Source organism: Squalius cephalus (genome assembly GCF_949319135.1).
Source record: "Squalius cephalus genome assembly, chromosome: 10".
NCBI lineage: Eukaryota > Metazoa > Chordata > Actinopteri > Cypriniformes > Leuciscidae > Squalius > Squalius cephalus.
This window is the reverse complement of record NC_137131.1, coordinates 19379786-19397115: the sequence shown is the minus strand read 5'-3', so window position 1 is coordinate 19397115 and position 17330 is coordinate 19379786. Positions and strand designations below refer to the sequence as shown.

Below are 17330 nucleotides of genomic sequence, written 5' to 3'. Positions count from 1 at the left end.
CACTAATCTACTTCACACAACAGAAAATCCTCCTTCTAGATAAGGTTGCATAGGTTTCCTGTGAACTCGCCTTTTGATGTTCCTTACCTGCTATTGAACATGACTTCTGTCTTAACCCAACTGTCACTCACTCCCTGTCCCCTTTTATCATGCCCAGTGACCCCCCTTTCCCCTCTCCCCGATCCTAAATCTACCATCAGGAGGAACAGCCATTTCACTTGCTCTATTTTAAGAAAGAGTACTGAGGAGAGATGTGCGATCGAGTCTTTGAGAACGTGTTGCCGTTCTTTTAATTTGGGTTGTGGAAGGATGTGTTCTTTTGTTTTGAAATCCAGATCCAAATTTGTGTGGACCGTTTTTAATCCGGGTTAGTTAACAGAGTCACAACATTGCATCACCTTGGCTATCAATGGCAACCTCTGGAAAATGCAACTTTTGCAGTGCTGTGGCAACCAATACCTTAGAGTTGGCAGCCTTGGCTCCTGGTTAAGTAGCGGTTTGTTAGACACAGAGGGAGAGATGGCTAAGGTAGCTGCCCCTGCACTCTGTGGAGATTGTGTATTGAAGCAGATTTATTGCTGAGCTCTCAATTTCCACACAGCGTTCAAAAGAAATTGGATTCTTGCCACTCTCTGCGCATCTTAGTTTCTTTTCCAAACGATGGGGAAAGAGGGGGGGGAAACAAACTCAAAAATGTTCAAGGGTTGTAATGTATGGTACCTGTATTGTGTGCATCATATGACAGCTATCCGACCTATATTTGCTTTCCTATAACTCAGACAGTACTAGGGCTGTCAAACGATTAATCGCGATTAATCGCATCCAAAATAAAAGTTTGTTTTTACATAATATATGTGTGTGTACGGTGTATAATTATTTTCTATATATAAATACACACACATGCATGTATATATTTAAGAAATATTTGCATGTATATACTGTGTATATATATTTATATTATATATAATTTATATTATATTATATATAAATATTTTATATATAAATAACACATTTTTCTTAAATATATATGCATGTGTGTGTATTTATATATAGAAAATAATTATACTCTATACACACACATATATTATGTAAACACAAACTTTTATTTTGGATGCGATTAATCGCGATTAATCGTTTGACAGCCCTAGACAGTACAGCAGCATTGTTTATGTGGAAAGGTCAGAACAGAGGTCAAGTTTTAGATGTTCCATATTAAACATTAACATTTGTGATTTATGTGCATGTAAATGTATGGTTTGATGATTAAATAGTCAGACATGTTAACTGAGACCTCTGAATTCATTTTTCAAATCCTTTATTTCATTATTAATCAAAATATAATATGTATGAGCGTTCCCTTGCAAAAGATAAATAAATAAATCCTTCCCAAAACATATCTTGTCCCGTCAGCTGTAGCATGTGCTGTGAAACCCAGCAAGAGTTTCCTCCTGTCACTGCTGCTCTGTGTGTTAAGGAGACTGTTTGAGTTGAAGTCAACGCTTTTCCTCAACATGGCAAGAGAAGAAGAGAAAGACAGGCTCTCCTCAGTCTCTGCAAGGTGTCAGGTTGAATAGCTACCTGTTTGTTTGCTCACAGCTGTGCTTTGTTAGTCTCTCACACTTGAGAGGCGGCTTCATAAATTCACAGTGTGTCAAACAAATCAATAACTCCCATTAACCGAGGAAGATTCTCTGCTCTGTACTTGAGGGGCCTTGGCCTTCCTTCTTTGTTTAGATGTGTTTTTTTTCCTGTGATAGAAGAAGAGAGTACGGGGGGAAAGAAAGACAGGTAAAAGAAAGAAAGAGAGAGAGCGTAATGGATAAAGTGAAATGGAGTTGGGCATGTTGCCGATTCACATAGACAGTTAACTGCTCTGAATAACTTCTCCCACCTGGTGTTTCTGATTTTTGTTGTAGTCCTCTCTTTTAGGGGAAGAGTCAAAAGGAATTATGAGAGGTTTCACAGCTAGGGTTAGATGTGTTTGGGTAATCAGTTTCTGTCTCATCACTTGCATGCATTAGGGGGGGAAATACAAAAGGAAAATGCAATATCTTCACCCTACTTCAAGCTATTTTTTAATAGAGATTAATGCAAGTTCTGTGAATGTGTCTAATATTTATAGAACATACTTTATGGTTCTCTACATTTGTAGTACACCATATAATTGTATTCTTGGAACATAAACTTCCAACTTTTGGCCTTTTGTCACCAACATATGAGTCTAGTAGGTGGGAAAAAAGTTGAAGACACCAAAGTGGAACATAGCAAGTAGTTTGTATTCTCCTATGATTAATAAATATCCAAGAAAAGTTTACCTTCTGGGGTTCTAGAATAATATGTAATGATAATATGCAATTATCACCTCTTATTTTTTCAGCAGTAACCTCAAGATGAGGTGCAACTCAAGTGTTAGAACAAGTGCTGATGGAAAGAATAGGGGCTAAGAGAAAGAGAGGAGAGAGAGCACATGACATATGTGTGTCGTGTAAGTGTTAAGTGCTCTTTTACTTGTGCAGTTAATTTAGTCTGATCACAGGGGGACCTCCTCTGATTCATTGTTGTTTGTGAATTCAAACATGTTCATTACTGAGCATATTTCAAGGAGGGAAGAAAGAGAGTTAGAGCGAGATTGAGAAAAAGAGCTAATCGCTTCAGATTGATCTCCGCGCCGAGCGTAAATGTATTTAAGCTCATAATCCTTGTAAATAGCTTCCAGCAAGGCAAAGGCAGCCTTTTAACATTGACTAAATGAAGTAAATAGAAGCGAATGAATTTTTAAAAGACGCATTGCAGTTGAACCCTGTTTGTTATGTATGGAACAGATCAGTGTGGAAACTGGAAGCTAATGAGGCCTGTAAATTTAAAGCTAAAATCATATTCTGAGGCTTTGCCACCCTGCTGTTTAGGGGTTTGCAGTGAAGTTCGTTTTTAAATGCAGAGCGTCTGTTCTCCCTCCGAAAGCCCCTCACACCCCAACAGATGGAGAGAATATGGAGCTCGGAAGGTTTACCTAGGAGGTGGTAACAGTGAAGCCACTCATTAACACTGAATTTAACACTTCGTTAGCAACGCGGCTTCCTGTTGAGAGCAGCTAGTGCTGAATGTCAAATCCTCAGAGCATACACTGTGGCCTAGCAGGACAACAGCAAGCCTGGGCCCCTTTAACACACCCTTTAAACACACTCCTGTTGTCCCACAGGTTTGCTGGTGTCGAGCTGCTGAAAACCATCAAATATAATTAGATTGGCTGATGACACCTGAGGTATATTTCTCTGGCTAGTCATGAACGGGAGCGTTTCTACCTGAGTGTGTGTGTGTGTGTGTGTGTCTGTCTCTGTGTATGTTTGTGCAGTGTGCCAATTTGTCAGGTTTGAAGCAACAACAGTCTCGTGCTGGGATGTGCTTTGGCACCATCAGAGAGTGATAAGACAGAATAATATGATCTTATTGGTGGTGTGCTTTGTTCCCATGGAAATTGGTCAATTTTAGCAGGCGGCTGAGAACTTTGGTGGGAGAAACAGGAAGGTTAGATCCCAGAGGTGCATTCACATAATTAAGCTTCCTCACCAGGACTTCCAGGGCTAACATTGGGGTGTGTTGTGAAAAGAAGCGTTGACAGTGGGTGTTTGGGATTGTGGCAAAAGAAAAAAAAAGAAAAAGAAAAAAGTTGGCTTATTTAGGCCACTATTAGTTCATTTTAGAAAGCTCTAAATTATTTGATGCTCCCTATATTTCAAGATGCATTTCTTTTCATAGGATCTATAAACTTATATAAAAAAAATATGAATATGAATATGTACATTAATGTATGAATTAACTCTTTTATGTTGATTGTTTTTAATTTCTGAATTAAAAATCATTGAAACAACTGTTCTTATATCATAATGAATTATAATATTTTAACAAAACTGCCTTCAGCTGCTTATTCATATTTGAAATCATTTTGAGCAGCAAAAGTTATGTGGTGCAGCCTACAAGGTCATGTGCTCCAAACAACTTACAGAAATATGCAGGAAAAAAAGATGCAACAAGCAATGATATCATTGAGAGGACCTTCTTCATTAATATTCTTGATATTTATTATCTTGTAAAATATATTTTAATACAATTCTTTATCATTTGTTTTCATTAAATCAAAACATTTCTTGATAAGTTTAAAAAAACACATGAAACCAACATGAATACAAATAGTAATTTTCTAAGAACTTGGCCTTTTCTTTATCAAGGACACAGTCCACCATGTCATTGACCCCTAAAACAAGTTATATGGAGATGAGATTTGAAACTGATCACTTGTCTCTCTTTCACAGATCGTCTTTTCTCCATTATGGCGGCAGTAAAAGAGAGCACAGAGGAAGACAAAGAGGTAGAATCTTCCTCTGACACTCAAGAGTTGACAAGCACATCTTCTCCCAACAACAACAATAACAACTTGGATCCACCAGAGCCCCTGCCCTTGGACAGTCCCCAAAACCCTTTAAATGGAGTCCAGCCGAACCCATTTGTCTGTGGTAGCATCCCTGCTGCCCCCAGCACAAACGACTCATTGCCTTCAGGAGCACTTGTTAATGGAGCTGCTTCACACTGTACCTCAGAGGAGTCCTGCGTCCACAACAAAGACGTGTCCCCTCTGCCCGGGACAGACACTAGCCCTGAGGTGTTACCGCCTCCCAGTGAGCTTCAATCAGACACCCGGCAGAAAGCAGAAGGGTGCGCCCTAAAAGTGCAGCCCGCACGGGCCTCATCTGAATCAAACAACATTGACGGCGAGGCCCCCCTAGATGTGCTGGTGGGGGAAGGCTTGGATACCAGGCCAATCAGCCGACTGTTAGCTAGAAAGGGAATCAAAACAGGGTGCTTATGGGACTTTGATTCTGAGTTGTCAGAGAGTTCTTCTGATGACTGTGATGGTCTAACTTGGGGCCTGCAGGAGAAGTTCATGCGGATACTGTTGAAAAGCGGTGTAGCAGGTGATGGGGTAAGAACAAAGGTGGAGATTGATGGGGCTCCAACTGCCAACCAAAGACAGAGGATGCGTAAAAAACGTACCATGGAGAGGGCTGACACTGGAGGACAGGTTTATGATGGCTTTGATTACGCTTCCCAGAATTCCCTATCTGACGAAGACTCAGATTTTGAGTCGTCCATTAACAAAGAACATGCCTTAAGGAAAGAGCCGGAAAGTTTGAAAGCATATGCCGGCTTGCGCCTGGAGAAATTCTGCGACAAGTCAGCTGCCATGAAGGAGCTAATTTCAAGCGAGAAGGAAGAGAGATGTGATGAAGGCGGCAGCGACATAGAAACAAACACCTACATGGGTGAAAAATCGGCACGGTTAAAGACAGAGACAAAAACAGACGAAGAGCTTTCCTTTTTCCCGTGTTCAAAGTGCAACGATAATTTCAAGAAGAAGAGGCATTTGCATAGGCATATGATGTATCATTTAGATAAGAATAAAAAGGTGAGACAGGAACACGTTCCCCGACCCTTTATATGTAGAGAGTGTGGGCGTTCATTCCGAGACATAACCTCTCTGCAAAAGCACATTATAATCCACCAGGTGCGGAGGGAGAGGCTGATGGAAGAGATTAAAGGTTTCAGTAAGATAGATGTCGAGGGAAGAAGAGCTTGTCTTCAGTGTCCCCAGTGTGTCTTTGGAACGAAATGCCCCAAAACTTTCGTCCATCATGGCAAAACTAATGAGAAGGAGAAGTTGTCTTATAGCTGTGAGGAATGTGATCACATGACTACAACTGAAATGGAGGCACATGAGTGTACAGCTCACCACACCACATGTGGCAAGACTGGAAACTCTTTTGAATGTCAAAATTGCAAATTTAGAAGTATGAATATATATAGTCTCAGAAAGCATGTGGAGCTCATCCACGGGCAGCCATATTATGAGAATTATGAACCTCAATCACACCGCTATGTAGATGATCCCATAAAAGCTTTGTTTGACCAACCTAAAACCAAGGACTCATCTTTACTGATGCCAAAGATTCAAAGCACAGAGAAGCGGTCTGTTAGGGACAGAGGTGAGCTGCCCTTTGGGCCCAATGGCTCAGCTGACCTTAATGTGAGAAGCAAAGAAACACAAGAAGCCTGTGACGGTTTCAGCTCCTCCCTGATCAAATGGAGCCCTGGCAGCCCTGCAAACAAGCTGTCACCATTCTCACTGAGAAGTGACAAGCCAAGCAAATTATCCCCTCTGCCTACAGAGAAAATAGACGTGACTACAGGTCTCCCGTACGTCGAAGAAGACAATCAAGAATATGAAAGCGCTGTCTCCGAAAAGAGGACAAAATATCTTTCCAGCTTTGACGTACATCTTACAACGAAAACAGAGATCATGAGTAAAGCAGCCTGTCTGAACCCTGGCACTGAGAGCCATCCCAAAGATCCTTCAACTGGCAGTACTTTAGCGCTGCAAACGCTGAAGCACAAAATACCGTCGAAAAGAAAAATGTCAATCCCTTATCGCAACACCCATGCCAATATTCCTCATGTGCGTCTTCCAAAATCTGAGCCTGAGCCTGAGTCTCCACAATGGGACTCTACTACACCACAAGAGGGAGATGACAATGAAGGTGCTCAGGATTTCAGCGACTGCACCAAAGAGTCTCCGGATCAGTGTAATAGCAATACCCCCAGTGAATATTTCATCCCTCTCCACAACAACATTCTGGACTATGCCAATTATACTAATCCAGACAATAGTAGAGTGGAGGACAGTGATGAAATTTGTACTTTTATAGTGAAGGAGGAGTGTGTTGAAAGTATAATAAGTGAGGATAACCCTGATCATGTTGTTTATCAGCAAAGCGATCCTTATGCAGAGTATATTGTCAACCCTTTGTCTTTGGTGGGCAGGAAGTGCTGTCCCTACTGTCCCGCAGTGTTTGAGTCTGGGGTGGGCTTGTCTAACCATGTGAGAGGACACTTACATAGGGTTGGGCTGAGTTATGATGCTCGTCACGTGGTGTCACCTGAGCAAGTGGCATCTCAGGACCGCCAGCCTCGCATACGCAGAAAAATTCCCTCAGTGAATCGCAGAATCAGAAAAGGTGATTATTGTTCACCTTTCCTTGTTCAAGTCATTGTGATTTTAGATAATGCTGTCAAGCTAAAATCACACATGCATAACCCATATTTATGTATGTGTACAAACATTTCTACATGTAACTTATTAATTTAAAGTAATTATGTGCTTTCATCATGGCAGATAAGCCAGAGTCTAAAACCGAGCACACCTGTCCCCTGTGCCTGGGCTGGTTTGACACTAAGACCGGCCTCTCCAATCATGTGCGGGGTCATCTGAAGCGGATTGGCAAGCCTATTTCTGGTGCTAGCAAGTCACCTCTCTGCATTCTGACAGAACTTCTTCAGGATGAAGTGGAGTACAAGAACATTATGAGGGTGTTTGGTTCCAGACCGCACTTTTCAAAACCTTTTGTCTCTCAAAAGTTTGCCAGCAGTGATGGACTGTTTCTTACATCTTCTGGCATTCCTATGAAGATTCATCATGCCACTGGCACACCAGACGATGGGCAATGGACTATGATCAGGCGCCCCCAGGTCGACAGGGAGAGGAAGAGGACCAATAAGGTCCGATCTAGCACTTTAGAGGATCTGCTGGGAAATAGGAAAGTGGAGCAGGAAATGGAGGTCGAAGGCCACTCTGAGGATGCCAGTACTCCTTTGACCATCTCCTACACTAGTGGCAGTATACCCAGATCACCATCTGTGAAGCTGGATCCTACCTGGAGCCAAGGTTAGGAACCACACAATCACTCAATCGTGTCATTTGCTGTTATCCAGAAAACATATTAAATATTAATTTACATAGGGAAGCCTATTTTATGTCAGCCTCTGAAATTGAGATGAAAAACATCATCCAGCTGCCCCCCATGCAGTAAAGTACCTTTATTTAAAATTTGAAGACATTAGTAGTCTGTCTTTTGAAGAAATGGCCCTCAGCCATTAATGATGAAATATTTGATTTCTAATTATGTTTTCTCACCAACAGCTTAAATTTGTGTAATTGTCTCTGAGACATAGAGGTGAACAGGTTAATAATTAGACCCCCAATCAGTGACAGAAGTTTTTTTTTTTTTCCTCAACCAAGATACATAATGTTTGAGTTGATTAGCTTTCTGTGTTTGTTTAGAGATACTACATTTCTTTGATAATAGCATTAAACAAACCAACAAGCCACTGCTTTATATGCCTGCAAATCTGTACCTGGACTTCCATAAAAAGTGATAGTTCACCCAAATATGAAAATATCCCAGTGTCATGTCTGTTTTATGGAAGCATGTTTCTGCCACTGAATACATATAAAAAAGATAATTATGACTTTTTGTTACCAAACAATATAGATGTTTTTGTTAGAATTGTGAGATATAAACTAGAAGTCAGAATTGTGAGATATAAACTTGCAATTACGTGAAAAAAGTATTAATTGCAAGAAAAAGGCAATTATATCTCATATCTCTATATATTTACATATCTCACAATTCCTCTAATTTGCAAGATAGTCACAATTACATGTTTTATTTTTTATATATGGCGGAAACAAGCTTCCATTTTGTCCAAATCCATGGTATTATATACATACATACTTTTTTTTTTTTTTATCAGAAGCAAAATGAAAAAATAATAATAATAATTAAAAAAAAGCACAACTTGAAACTGATTGGGTTACAGCTATTAGGGGTTTATTAAGGGAAAAATATCACTGGATAGCATCTTAAATTTTAGTTTGTTCCTCACACAAAGATATCGTACCATTACTAAAGCTTTGAATATAGCGCACAAGCCACAATTTTCTTTTGGCAAACAAAAGAAAGAGGTTATTATTTGTATAAATCTTTTTGTTGTTCCTAGTGGCTCAGAAATTTAAATGTCATATTTAAGATGACAATACCTTACTTATGTTTAATTACAAATGCCCATTTAGCTTCAAGTTTAGTGGTTGAAAAATAATTAGGCTTGTAATTGGCCATTCATTTCTGTTTTCTCATGCATTGTGAATGGACAAAGAGAGCTTGGAAGTGCCATTGATACTGAGCAATTTTAGTAAAAACAAAACCCCTCCATGACAAGAATCTTTTGCCTGTTCACTGACAGCTGAGCGTATGATCTGTCTTGTTTCGAGTGATGTTGAATCAAAGAATCTGAGAGTGACAGACAGGTGAGGTTTCAGATATCTGGGTCACAATCCAGCGTTGAACATTCTTTATTCCCACAACATAAGGTTTTTATTGTTGTTAGTCTTTTGTTAATAGTTATAGCCCTCGAAGTGCAAATAAGAAAGTAGTTTAAGTGCTGTAGCATTGATTTGAGATATTTACAGTAAGCATGGGTAGAGATGATCAATACAGTGTAGCATGACTGCACAGCCTTGTTTCACAGCCGCTCTCATATGTTTTTCCACCTCTTGTGCCTTCATTATTTACAGTGCACCTTAAAACCCAATTTCAGTCATACACTCCATATTAAATATGTATGACAGACGCTTCATATGGAAGACAAAGTTCTCTTCCTGTAACCTTGAAGTTGCCAGTTGATTCCATTAAAAGAGAGAGGGAACACAAGATTCAGAGAGTGCAGGGTAAAAGTTTGCCACTCATTGAAATATTGTAGCAGGTACAAAAAGAATGAATGTCATCAAAAGTGGCTTTGAAATTCAAATGTAAAACGCATAGCTCTCTTTTATGTACTGGAAACACATCAGCTGTATTTGCACATCTTTGTTTCATGCGCACCCAAATAAAACTCATTTCATTAATAGTAATAAAAAAACAACAACTAATTAATGAAGTTTCACAATCAAATGTATTTCACAGGTTGTCTGTTTTAATTGGATAAACAGTGATTAGTCAATTTGATTTGATTATTCAGCCAGATTCATATAATCAGGTCTGTTGCTTTGTTTTTGCTAGAACTCTCTGAAGGAAGTTCACTGAGGGCAGTTAGAAAAAAAGGGACATTTGTTATTTTCAGAGTAGTTTTGATAGATACACCTGTAAATGGTGACTTTTAAATTGTGATATTTTTTCTAATCAAATAAGGCAAGCCTATTTCGGGCGCTAGCAAGTCACCTCTCTGCGTTCTGACAGAACTTCTTCTGGATGAGGCGGAGTACAGGAACATTATGAGGGTGTTTGGTTCCAGACCGCACTTTTCAAAACATTTTGTCTCTCAAAAGTGTGCCAGCAGTGATGGCAAACTTGGGCATTGACATTTTCAGTAATGAACTGGTGACTCTGTTTTTACCTGTCAGTGTCTGTGAATCAGTTTGTAGACTATTTCAATAAGAAACTGTCATCTCAAAAGTTTTGTGTATGTCCTTTTGTAACTATTACCCAGAGTGACCAAAAGACCATGACTTTGGTATTTTTCCATCTTCCATTATGTTTGTATTAGGGCTATCAATTCAACATGATTTGGTACAATTGATTAATACATAATAACAAAAATAATAAAATTGTCCTACAATACAAGAAATAAACTACTTAAATGCAAATCATATTTTTGATATGAACGAGTTAAAAACCATCCACAATGGACACATTATTGTGTTCAAAAACATTAAAACAGAGTGCCATGGAATGGAACATAATGTTGTGTTCTGGAGATGCAGTTTTGAAACCTTGTTAACTTTCCACAGTGTTTTAAAAATGTGGCACTTATGGTACAAGATGCTGAAAAAACAGCATCCTTTTGACATCTACATGACCAACCATTAAAATATAGTGCAGACAGAATGTAGAATATTTGCAAACAGCATTGCAAAGTTGTGTGGTTGGAACGACAGCTCTCGAACTGTGGTTAGAAGCATAGTTTCTTGTTTGCATGACATTTGGACTTAATAAATCCATATCTGGTACCTCAAGTTTGGACACATTTAGATGATAAAGACACAAACACCTCAGGGAATTCTCGCACCAATTCATCAGTTTGCTCTTTCAACGGAGTAAACGAAACTACAGGTGGAGGAACAACATCTCTCCACACTTGCCTCCCTGTCAAGTTATTACCCAGAATTACAGAAACACCATTCACGGGTGATGATGGACGCCCTTCAAGGGTTACCTCTCCTTCAACTAAATCCGATTTTAAGTTAACTCTGTGCAAAGGAATGGACAAAGTCTGCAGCCTTATTCCCCTTATTAAACCCCCTATTAATACAAAAAGGTAGATTTGACTCTAAAATGAATGATTCAGATGCCCCAGTATCTCTAATAATCTTAACTTGTACTTTGTCAGTGCCATCAGGTACAGACACAAAACCCTCAGTAATAAACAGAGCATAATTTTAATCAAAATTGGTCCTTAGCAATTTAGCAAGTCCTCACAATATAGGTAAAATTTACAGAAGTGGACAGTGTGTCTACTAATAATGTAGGAACAACCAAATTTGTTCCAAATGCCAAATGCCAACACCGGACATTCATTTTCCAGTGTCCAGTGTTAAAGCAATAATGGCATTATGGCAAACATTAACATATACTGTATAACGTATTTGTTTTATAAATTTACGGACTAGCCCCCATTTGTAACAGTTAGGCTGCTACAAAAAGTAGATCAGACGTGTCAATTCTTAAAAAAACAAAACATTTATTTTAATGCAAGGAAAACAAACATAAATATAACATAAACAGAGAAACGTGTCAGGGCCAGGCTGGACACAAAGCATAGCGCAGACCATCGAACTCCATGCCGGAGACGATCACCCAAACCATGAACAGTTTCAGCAACATTTAACTCAGCGTCCAGCAAGTGTCATGTGTGTCGGCCACGTCCCCTCCAAACGGCACCTAAAACCACACGAACAGCCTAGGCTGGGACGTCACACAGCTGTAGATTTGCATTAACTGGACAGATTTCATCTGAAAGTACAATGAGAGGAGATGAGTAGTTTCAAACATTGCCCCTGAAAAACAAACAAACAAACAAACAAACCATCAAACTGATTGCAGATACTTGCTGAGAACATACAGTACGACTACATGTCCTCATAAACAGAGTGCACAGCCGATCTTTATTATATGAAAACAGATGGAGTGGGAGGTGATGACACTCAGGGAATCACAGTTTTATTTTCTTCAAGCTGCTGTGTTCCTTTTCTAAATTACACACTCATGTAGCCGTACAACCATGCTTTTGCTATTTATAGAGCAGTCATGAGTGGAGTGCAGCTACAGAAAAAAAGCATGAGGTCATCTAACTGTTATTTAAACACTCATTAGCTCAAAACTTTTTTATTTATGTGTAATCCAGAGAGGTTTGCAGCGAATAAGAAGATCTGCATCCACTGCAACGCGACGTTCCACAGCGCCGTAAGCCTGTCCAATCATCTTCGAGCATATGCGCGACGGAAGGAAATCGCCTTATTAGAAGGAACAAGTAGGGTTTCATACTTGTTCTTCCAATCTGTTCTAATTTAATCATCTAGCCACTCAGCTTTTCATTGATTATAATTACATCATTTGTTTCACAGCATATGATTGTAAACAGAAGAGGCCGAGATCAAGGCCTGGGCCAAAAAGGAAGGCGTTTTCATCTTCACACGCCGTCTCTGAAGTGATCTACAAAATGACCTGCAGGTACTTTACAACACTCCTGTACTTTATCACCACACTCTCTCCAACCAGCTCTCATATCTTTCTTTATTTCCCCCAGGTTCTGCGATCTGATCTTCCAGGGTCCTCAGTCAATTCAGGAAGACTGGATCAAGCACTTGCAGAGGCATCTTATGCACACGAGTATCCCCGGCATGGGTGCAGGTATGGTGGAGGTTTCAGCGCTGTGTAAAGAGCTGTGTTCCCCATCTCCCCCCGAGCGCCTGCTCCTGGATACACACCCTCCTCTCAGTCTGCCTGAGGGGGTCTCCTAAGCCACGTTTACACACCAGCTACGCTCACTGTACACCTGTTCTGCACATGTTCATAAACAAATAAACATATAATACTGCATATGCATCTCTATATGAATACAGAATAGAAATATAATATAAATGAAAGATTTTCTTATATTGCATATTATTCATTTTTCTCTTTGTTTTATTTCCCGATTTTATTGTATCGATCTTCGGTTGTTCTTAAGGGCATGCTATTTGCAACATACAGTAGATTTAGAGTTCGGCTATATTTAGATCTTGGATGTGCACATTAGGCAGTCTCTCGCTGCAGACTGCAGTTCTCAGCTGCTGTGACTTGCAAGTCTAACTATCCAAATCATAGAATTCAGAGGTCACTGTTTAGAACATGGCACTATGACGATCAAGATCACTTGATTTAATGCTATTTACTGTAATTTTGCGGCGCAAAGTTTATTTACACTGACAAAAACACATGTATAACCAATTTTTGAGAGAGTATATTAACATTATAATATATCTACAGTAGTGCTTTATTTCTGGTTAAAAATTCTTATATTTACTCTTATGCATCATTTAACACGTTAGGGGAAAATTTTCATATTGCGGATAAAACATGTAACACGCAATCTTTTATTATTTTTGTTTTCAATGCTATTATCAAAGAAATGAACTGTGAACTTTATGAATATATCAATGATTATTTTTCAAAGCTTTCTAGTTGTTTAGTAATAGTAATATCATGGGCAATACTGTCATAATGCAATATTAATTAGTTCTATCTATATAATGTCAGAAAAATGTCATTGTTCTATATTGTTGTAAGTTGCTGAAACCTCTGCAAATGCTATTTTTGGTCATCATTTTATGGTGCTACAATGTAACGTATGTCACACAAATGCATAATAACGCAACTAATTATCATGTTTTAATTTAGGATACTAAAGGGAGTCTTTACCACTCATTCTTTCTGAGGTAAATGATTTCTTTGTATTTGATTTTAAATAAAGCTGTTGGTAAAGACCAATTGGAGGAATAGTCCTCCATGCCTTGGTCAGCCCTTCAAATAGTTACCATGTAACTATGTACCATTACTTGGTGATGATAATGTGCAAGCACATACCGATCAATTAAGGTATACAATGTGTTAATGAGCCGAGCAAGCGTTAACACGTTGTATTTATGTCTCTGTTAAGTCACTAATAGCCAATTAAAATGTAATTGTGATTTAAACCTTTGTATCTTTTTCTGCTGTAATATTTATTTACACTGCCACTTTGTTGACAAAGGCTCTGTCCAACACTGTCGTTATGTAAGTCTCAAGGATTTACCAGCTCTGTTTTCGCATATAGAGGAATAGCTCTGATAATATCAGAGAAAGCGGCTTGACCGGGGTTCATCAGTAAGCGTCTGGACCGGGATGCGACCTCACAGTTTGTCCCGGGCAGGGCTTAGACTGGCGATCAAAGCTGTACAAACCAATTGTCATCACGTTCCTCCGGAGGGAATTTGGAGTACATTAATGCCCCTGCTTTGGGAAATAATTGTATCTCTCTGTGACTTCATTAGGCTCTCCTGGACAAATCAAAAGGCACTCCACCAAGGCTGGAAGCTGCATGGTGGGCAGACAGTGTCCCAAAGGGCTGAATGAATAAAAAACGAGGGATTATAATGAGATTGAGCTAACCATGACCAGGATTGAGTTTTTCCATTATACCATCGGCAGCTTTAAGAATGAGGTGGACGAGGGGGGAGGCAGGAACATAAAGAAATGTGTAAGATCCACACCAGCCATCTGCCACGGGGTTGTGCCGCTGACAGACCAGAGCACGCTTATCATTAGGCAGTGAATCAAAGAGGCCTGCTCTCTGGAGATTCCTCCATTAAAACAGTATACAAGTGTCATCACTTCTCAGTGTGCAAGAGAGCACATCTTATCTGAAATCAGAAGGCGTAATGACTCGGCTTTGGAAAACAAGAAAGAGGCTTTCTATTAATCACCATATTTTATTTGTTAAATCAAACCTCCACATTGTATAAGGAAGAGATGCATGCTATGTTATTTCATATTAATGGTGAAACCTTAGGTGGTAATTAAAATCGCCCTGTGGCGGATAAGCACGGTCTTAATATTTCATTGGCGCAGTTGTGACAAAGGCAGACTAGGGACCTCAGGAAGGATAGAGAGGGTTTATCTCACATTACATTTATCTCCCGATCATAGTCTCAGGTGCACCTGAGGAGATACTGTTGATTGATTGATTGACGGACACTCTTTTTACCCTTACTTAGTGTTTTGTCTCCTAAGACTGTCACTCGTCTTGACTTTTTTCCCTCCTCTGAAGTGACAGGAGCGACTCAGGGATCAGGACCAGTGACCGAGCCCTCGCCGTTGTTGACCGTGCCCTTGCTTTTGCTTTCGGTCATTCCTAAAGTGCAAGAGCCTACACTTCCTCTGTGAAAAAGAGAGAAAAGAAAAGAGAGAGTGTGAGAACAAAAAAATCAATAGGTTTCCATTATCTGGTTGGGCAGTGTCACTGGCCTGTCAATGATCCCGCTACAGTCCCGGCACAAGGGTGAGACGAGCCCCCAGTCAATCGCCACTGACAAGAGGAAAACATGCTGACAGCAACCAGGAACAAGTCAGAACACAGATTTGCACTTCAAGCGATCGTCCGAGGGGGCGGTGTGAGGGGCCACTGAACGACGAGGGGCCAGACTCGGGCTGAGAGGGGGGCATGGTACAGGGGGCTCTGGCCGGGTTTTCACCCCCTTGTCTGAATGTCTCACTCCCCCTCACAAACGCTTTTATCCTCGCATCAATTATTTACCTCTGGATACACCAAAGGAAACCCAGGTGCACTGATTGTGGCCAAGAGAAATTCATCACCTTCGTTGTTGCCACAAGAGCTCTCTGTTCCGTTCCTTCTCTTTCTCCCCCCTTTCTCACTGTCCCACAAAATAAATAATAAAAATAATAGTATTGAATATGCATGTAGGTGTATTTTGTGCCACTGAATGTAGATCATTTTAAATGTAAGCAATCTACACAGTATCTCATGATTTTAATGTGATGCTTGAACACATTTGTAAAAAAAACAACTAGCATGGGCTGTTTTGAGTTTTACTTACTACGAAAAGTTAAGATAACTTTAAATTTTGTTTATTCAAATTCATTGGAGAAATCAATTGTACAAAGTGTAGTTAAAAAAAAGAAGAAGACAAGTGTGGAGTATCTCTAGAACAATGAGAAACAGCCTAAAAGTTAAGTCCAGTTTTACAGACTCGTTGTGGGGTGTTAGTATCAGCCCTCCATTTGAACCCTCTTAAACCAAACCCTCTCCCGCTGACCGCTAAGAGAGACATCAACCACTCCGCAAAACCAGAGAAATCAATACATTTTGACAAGGATGAAACCTGTTTGGGATGCACCATTTTTGTGCTCCAAAAATATGCTTTAGCCCTTGTCACATTCAATTATATCTGTGGTTCACCACAGTCAGCTTTTATGGAGCAGGAAATCCATTCCTCCCTCTCAGTGTTTATATCTGTATTTCTTGTAGTACTGTGATTTTAAACACTGTTTATTCTTAAACATAAAGGTGAAATTGCAACTGTATCCTTACTAATTATGTGGAACTAGGTCTTATAACAAAGGTTAATGAGAAATTAGCTCGCCCATTCGCTCTAAATTATTTCTAATGGACGGTTTTTTCAAAAGGCTTCAAGCTCTCGGGGCATCATCTGACATGCGGTATAGAGCCTATTAATTAATGCGCTTTCCCGCCAATTGTTTTTCAATTAGTCCGCCTTCTTTTTTTCCCTGAGTTCCCTTTCCTTGTCTACTGCACTAATTCGGTATAGTGGATGACTGCAGGGAATTCAGGTTAATATGTTGACAAGCCTCGAACAATAGCGAGTCATGTCGCTGTGCACGCTCGGCTGGTTCGGTTCATTTCAGCAGCTGACAGCAGGTCCTAATCATCCGTTGCCCTAAAGACACGTCATTACGTACCATTATGACGACATTATTACAGTTGTCTATTTTAAAATGTTTCCAATTAATGGGACAGGCTGAAATGTAATATGTAGCATTAATTACGTATAACGATAAAAGCCAAACTTTATCTTTAAGTATTTTTATATCCTTTAATTAAACACAATTATTTTTTATTTGCATATGTTATTATCATTACAATCTGTATGCCATACTCCTATTCTTCTTTATTATTTTTATTTGATTAAAGCGTTTCTGTATTCTTGCGTCTTAATGTGTTAATGTGTCACCGTTGTTTAAATAGGACATATTGACATAAACCCGGATACAGTTAAAGGCAATAAATAAAAAACAGCAACAATCATAATAGCCTAATTCCATTCAATAAGAACAACGTGTCAGTTAGCCTATCTTGCTCGGTGTGTAACATGCTAAAAATCCCAACAA

The 17330-nt window shown here is 39.5% G+C and overlaps 1 protein-coding gene across 2 annotated transcripts in view; it reads left to right on the top strand.

Annotated features, from left to right (window-relative positions):
- Nucleotides 1–15346, top strand: part of znf644b (zinc finger protein 644b) — a 29062-nt gene extending 13716 nt beyond the window's left edge. For both annotated transcript variants that reach the window (XM_079883188.1, XM_079883189.1), the window contains exons 2-6: nt 4311–7067; nt 7226–7774; nt 12289–12414; nt 12509–12614; nt 12691–15346. In XM_079883188.1, coding sequence (XP_079739314.1) covers nt 4311–7067; nt 7226–7774; nt 12289–12414; nt 12509–12614; nt 12691–12904 — 3752 coding nt within the window. In that variant the 3' untranslated portion in view covers nt 12905–15346. The remainder of the gene's footprint in view (nt 1–4310; nt 7068–7225; nt 7775–12288; nt 12415–12508; nt 12615–12690) is intronic.
- Nucleotides 15347–17330: the final 1984 nt, after the last annotated feature.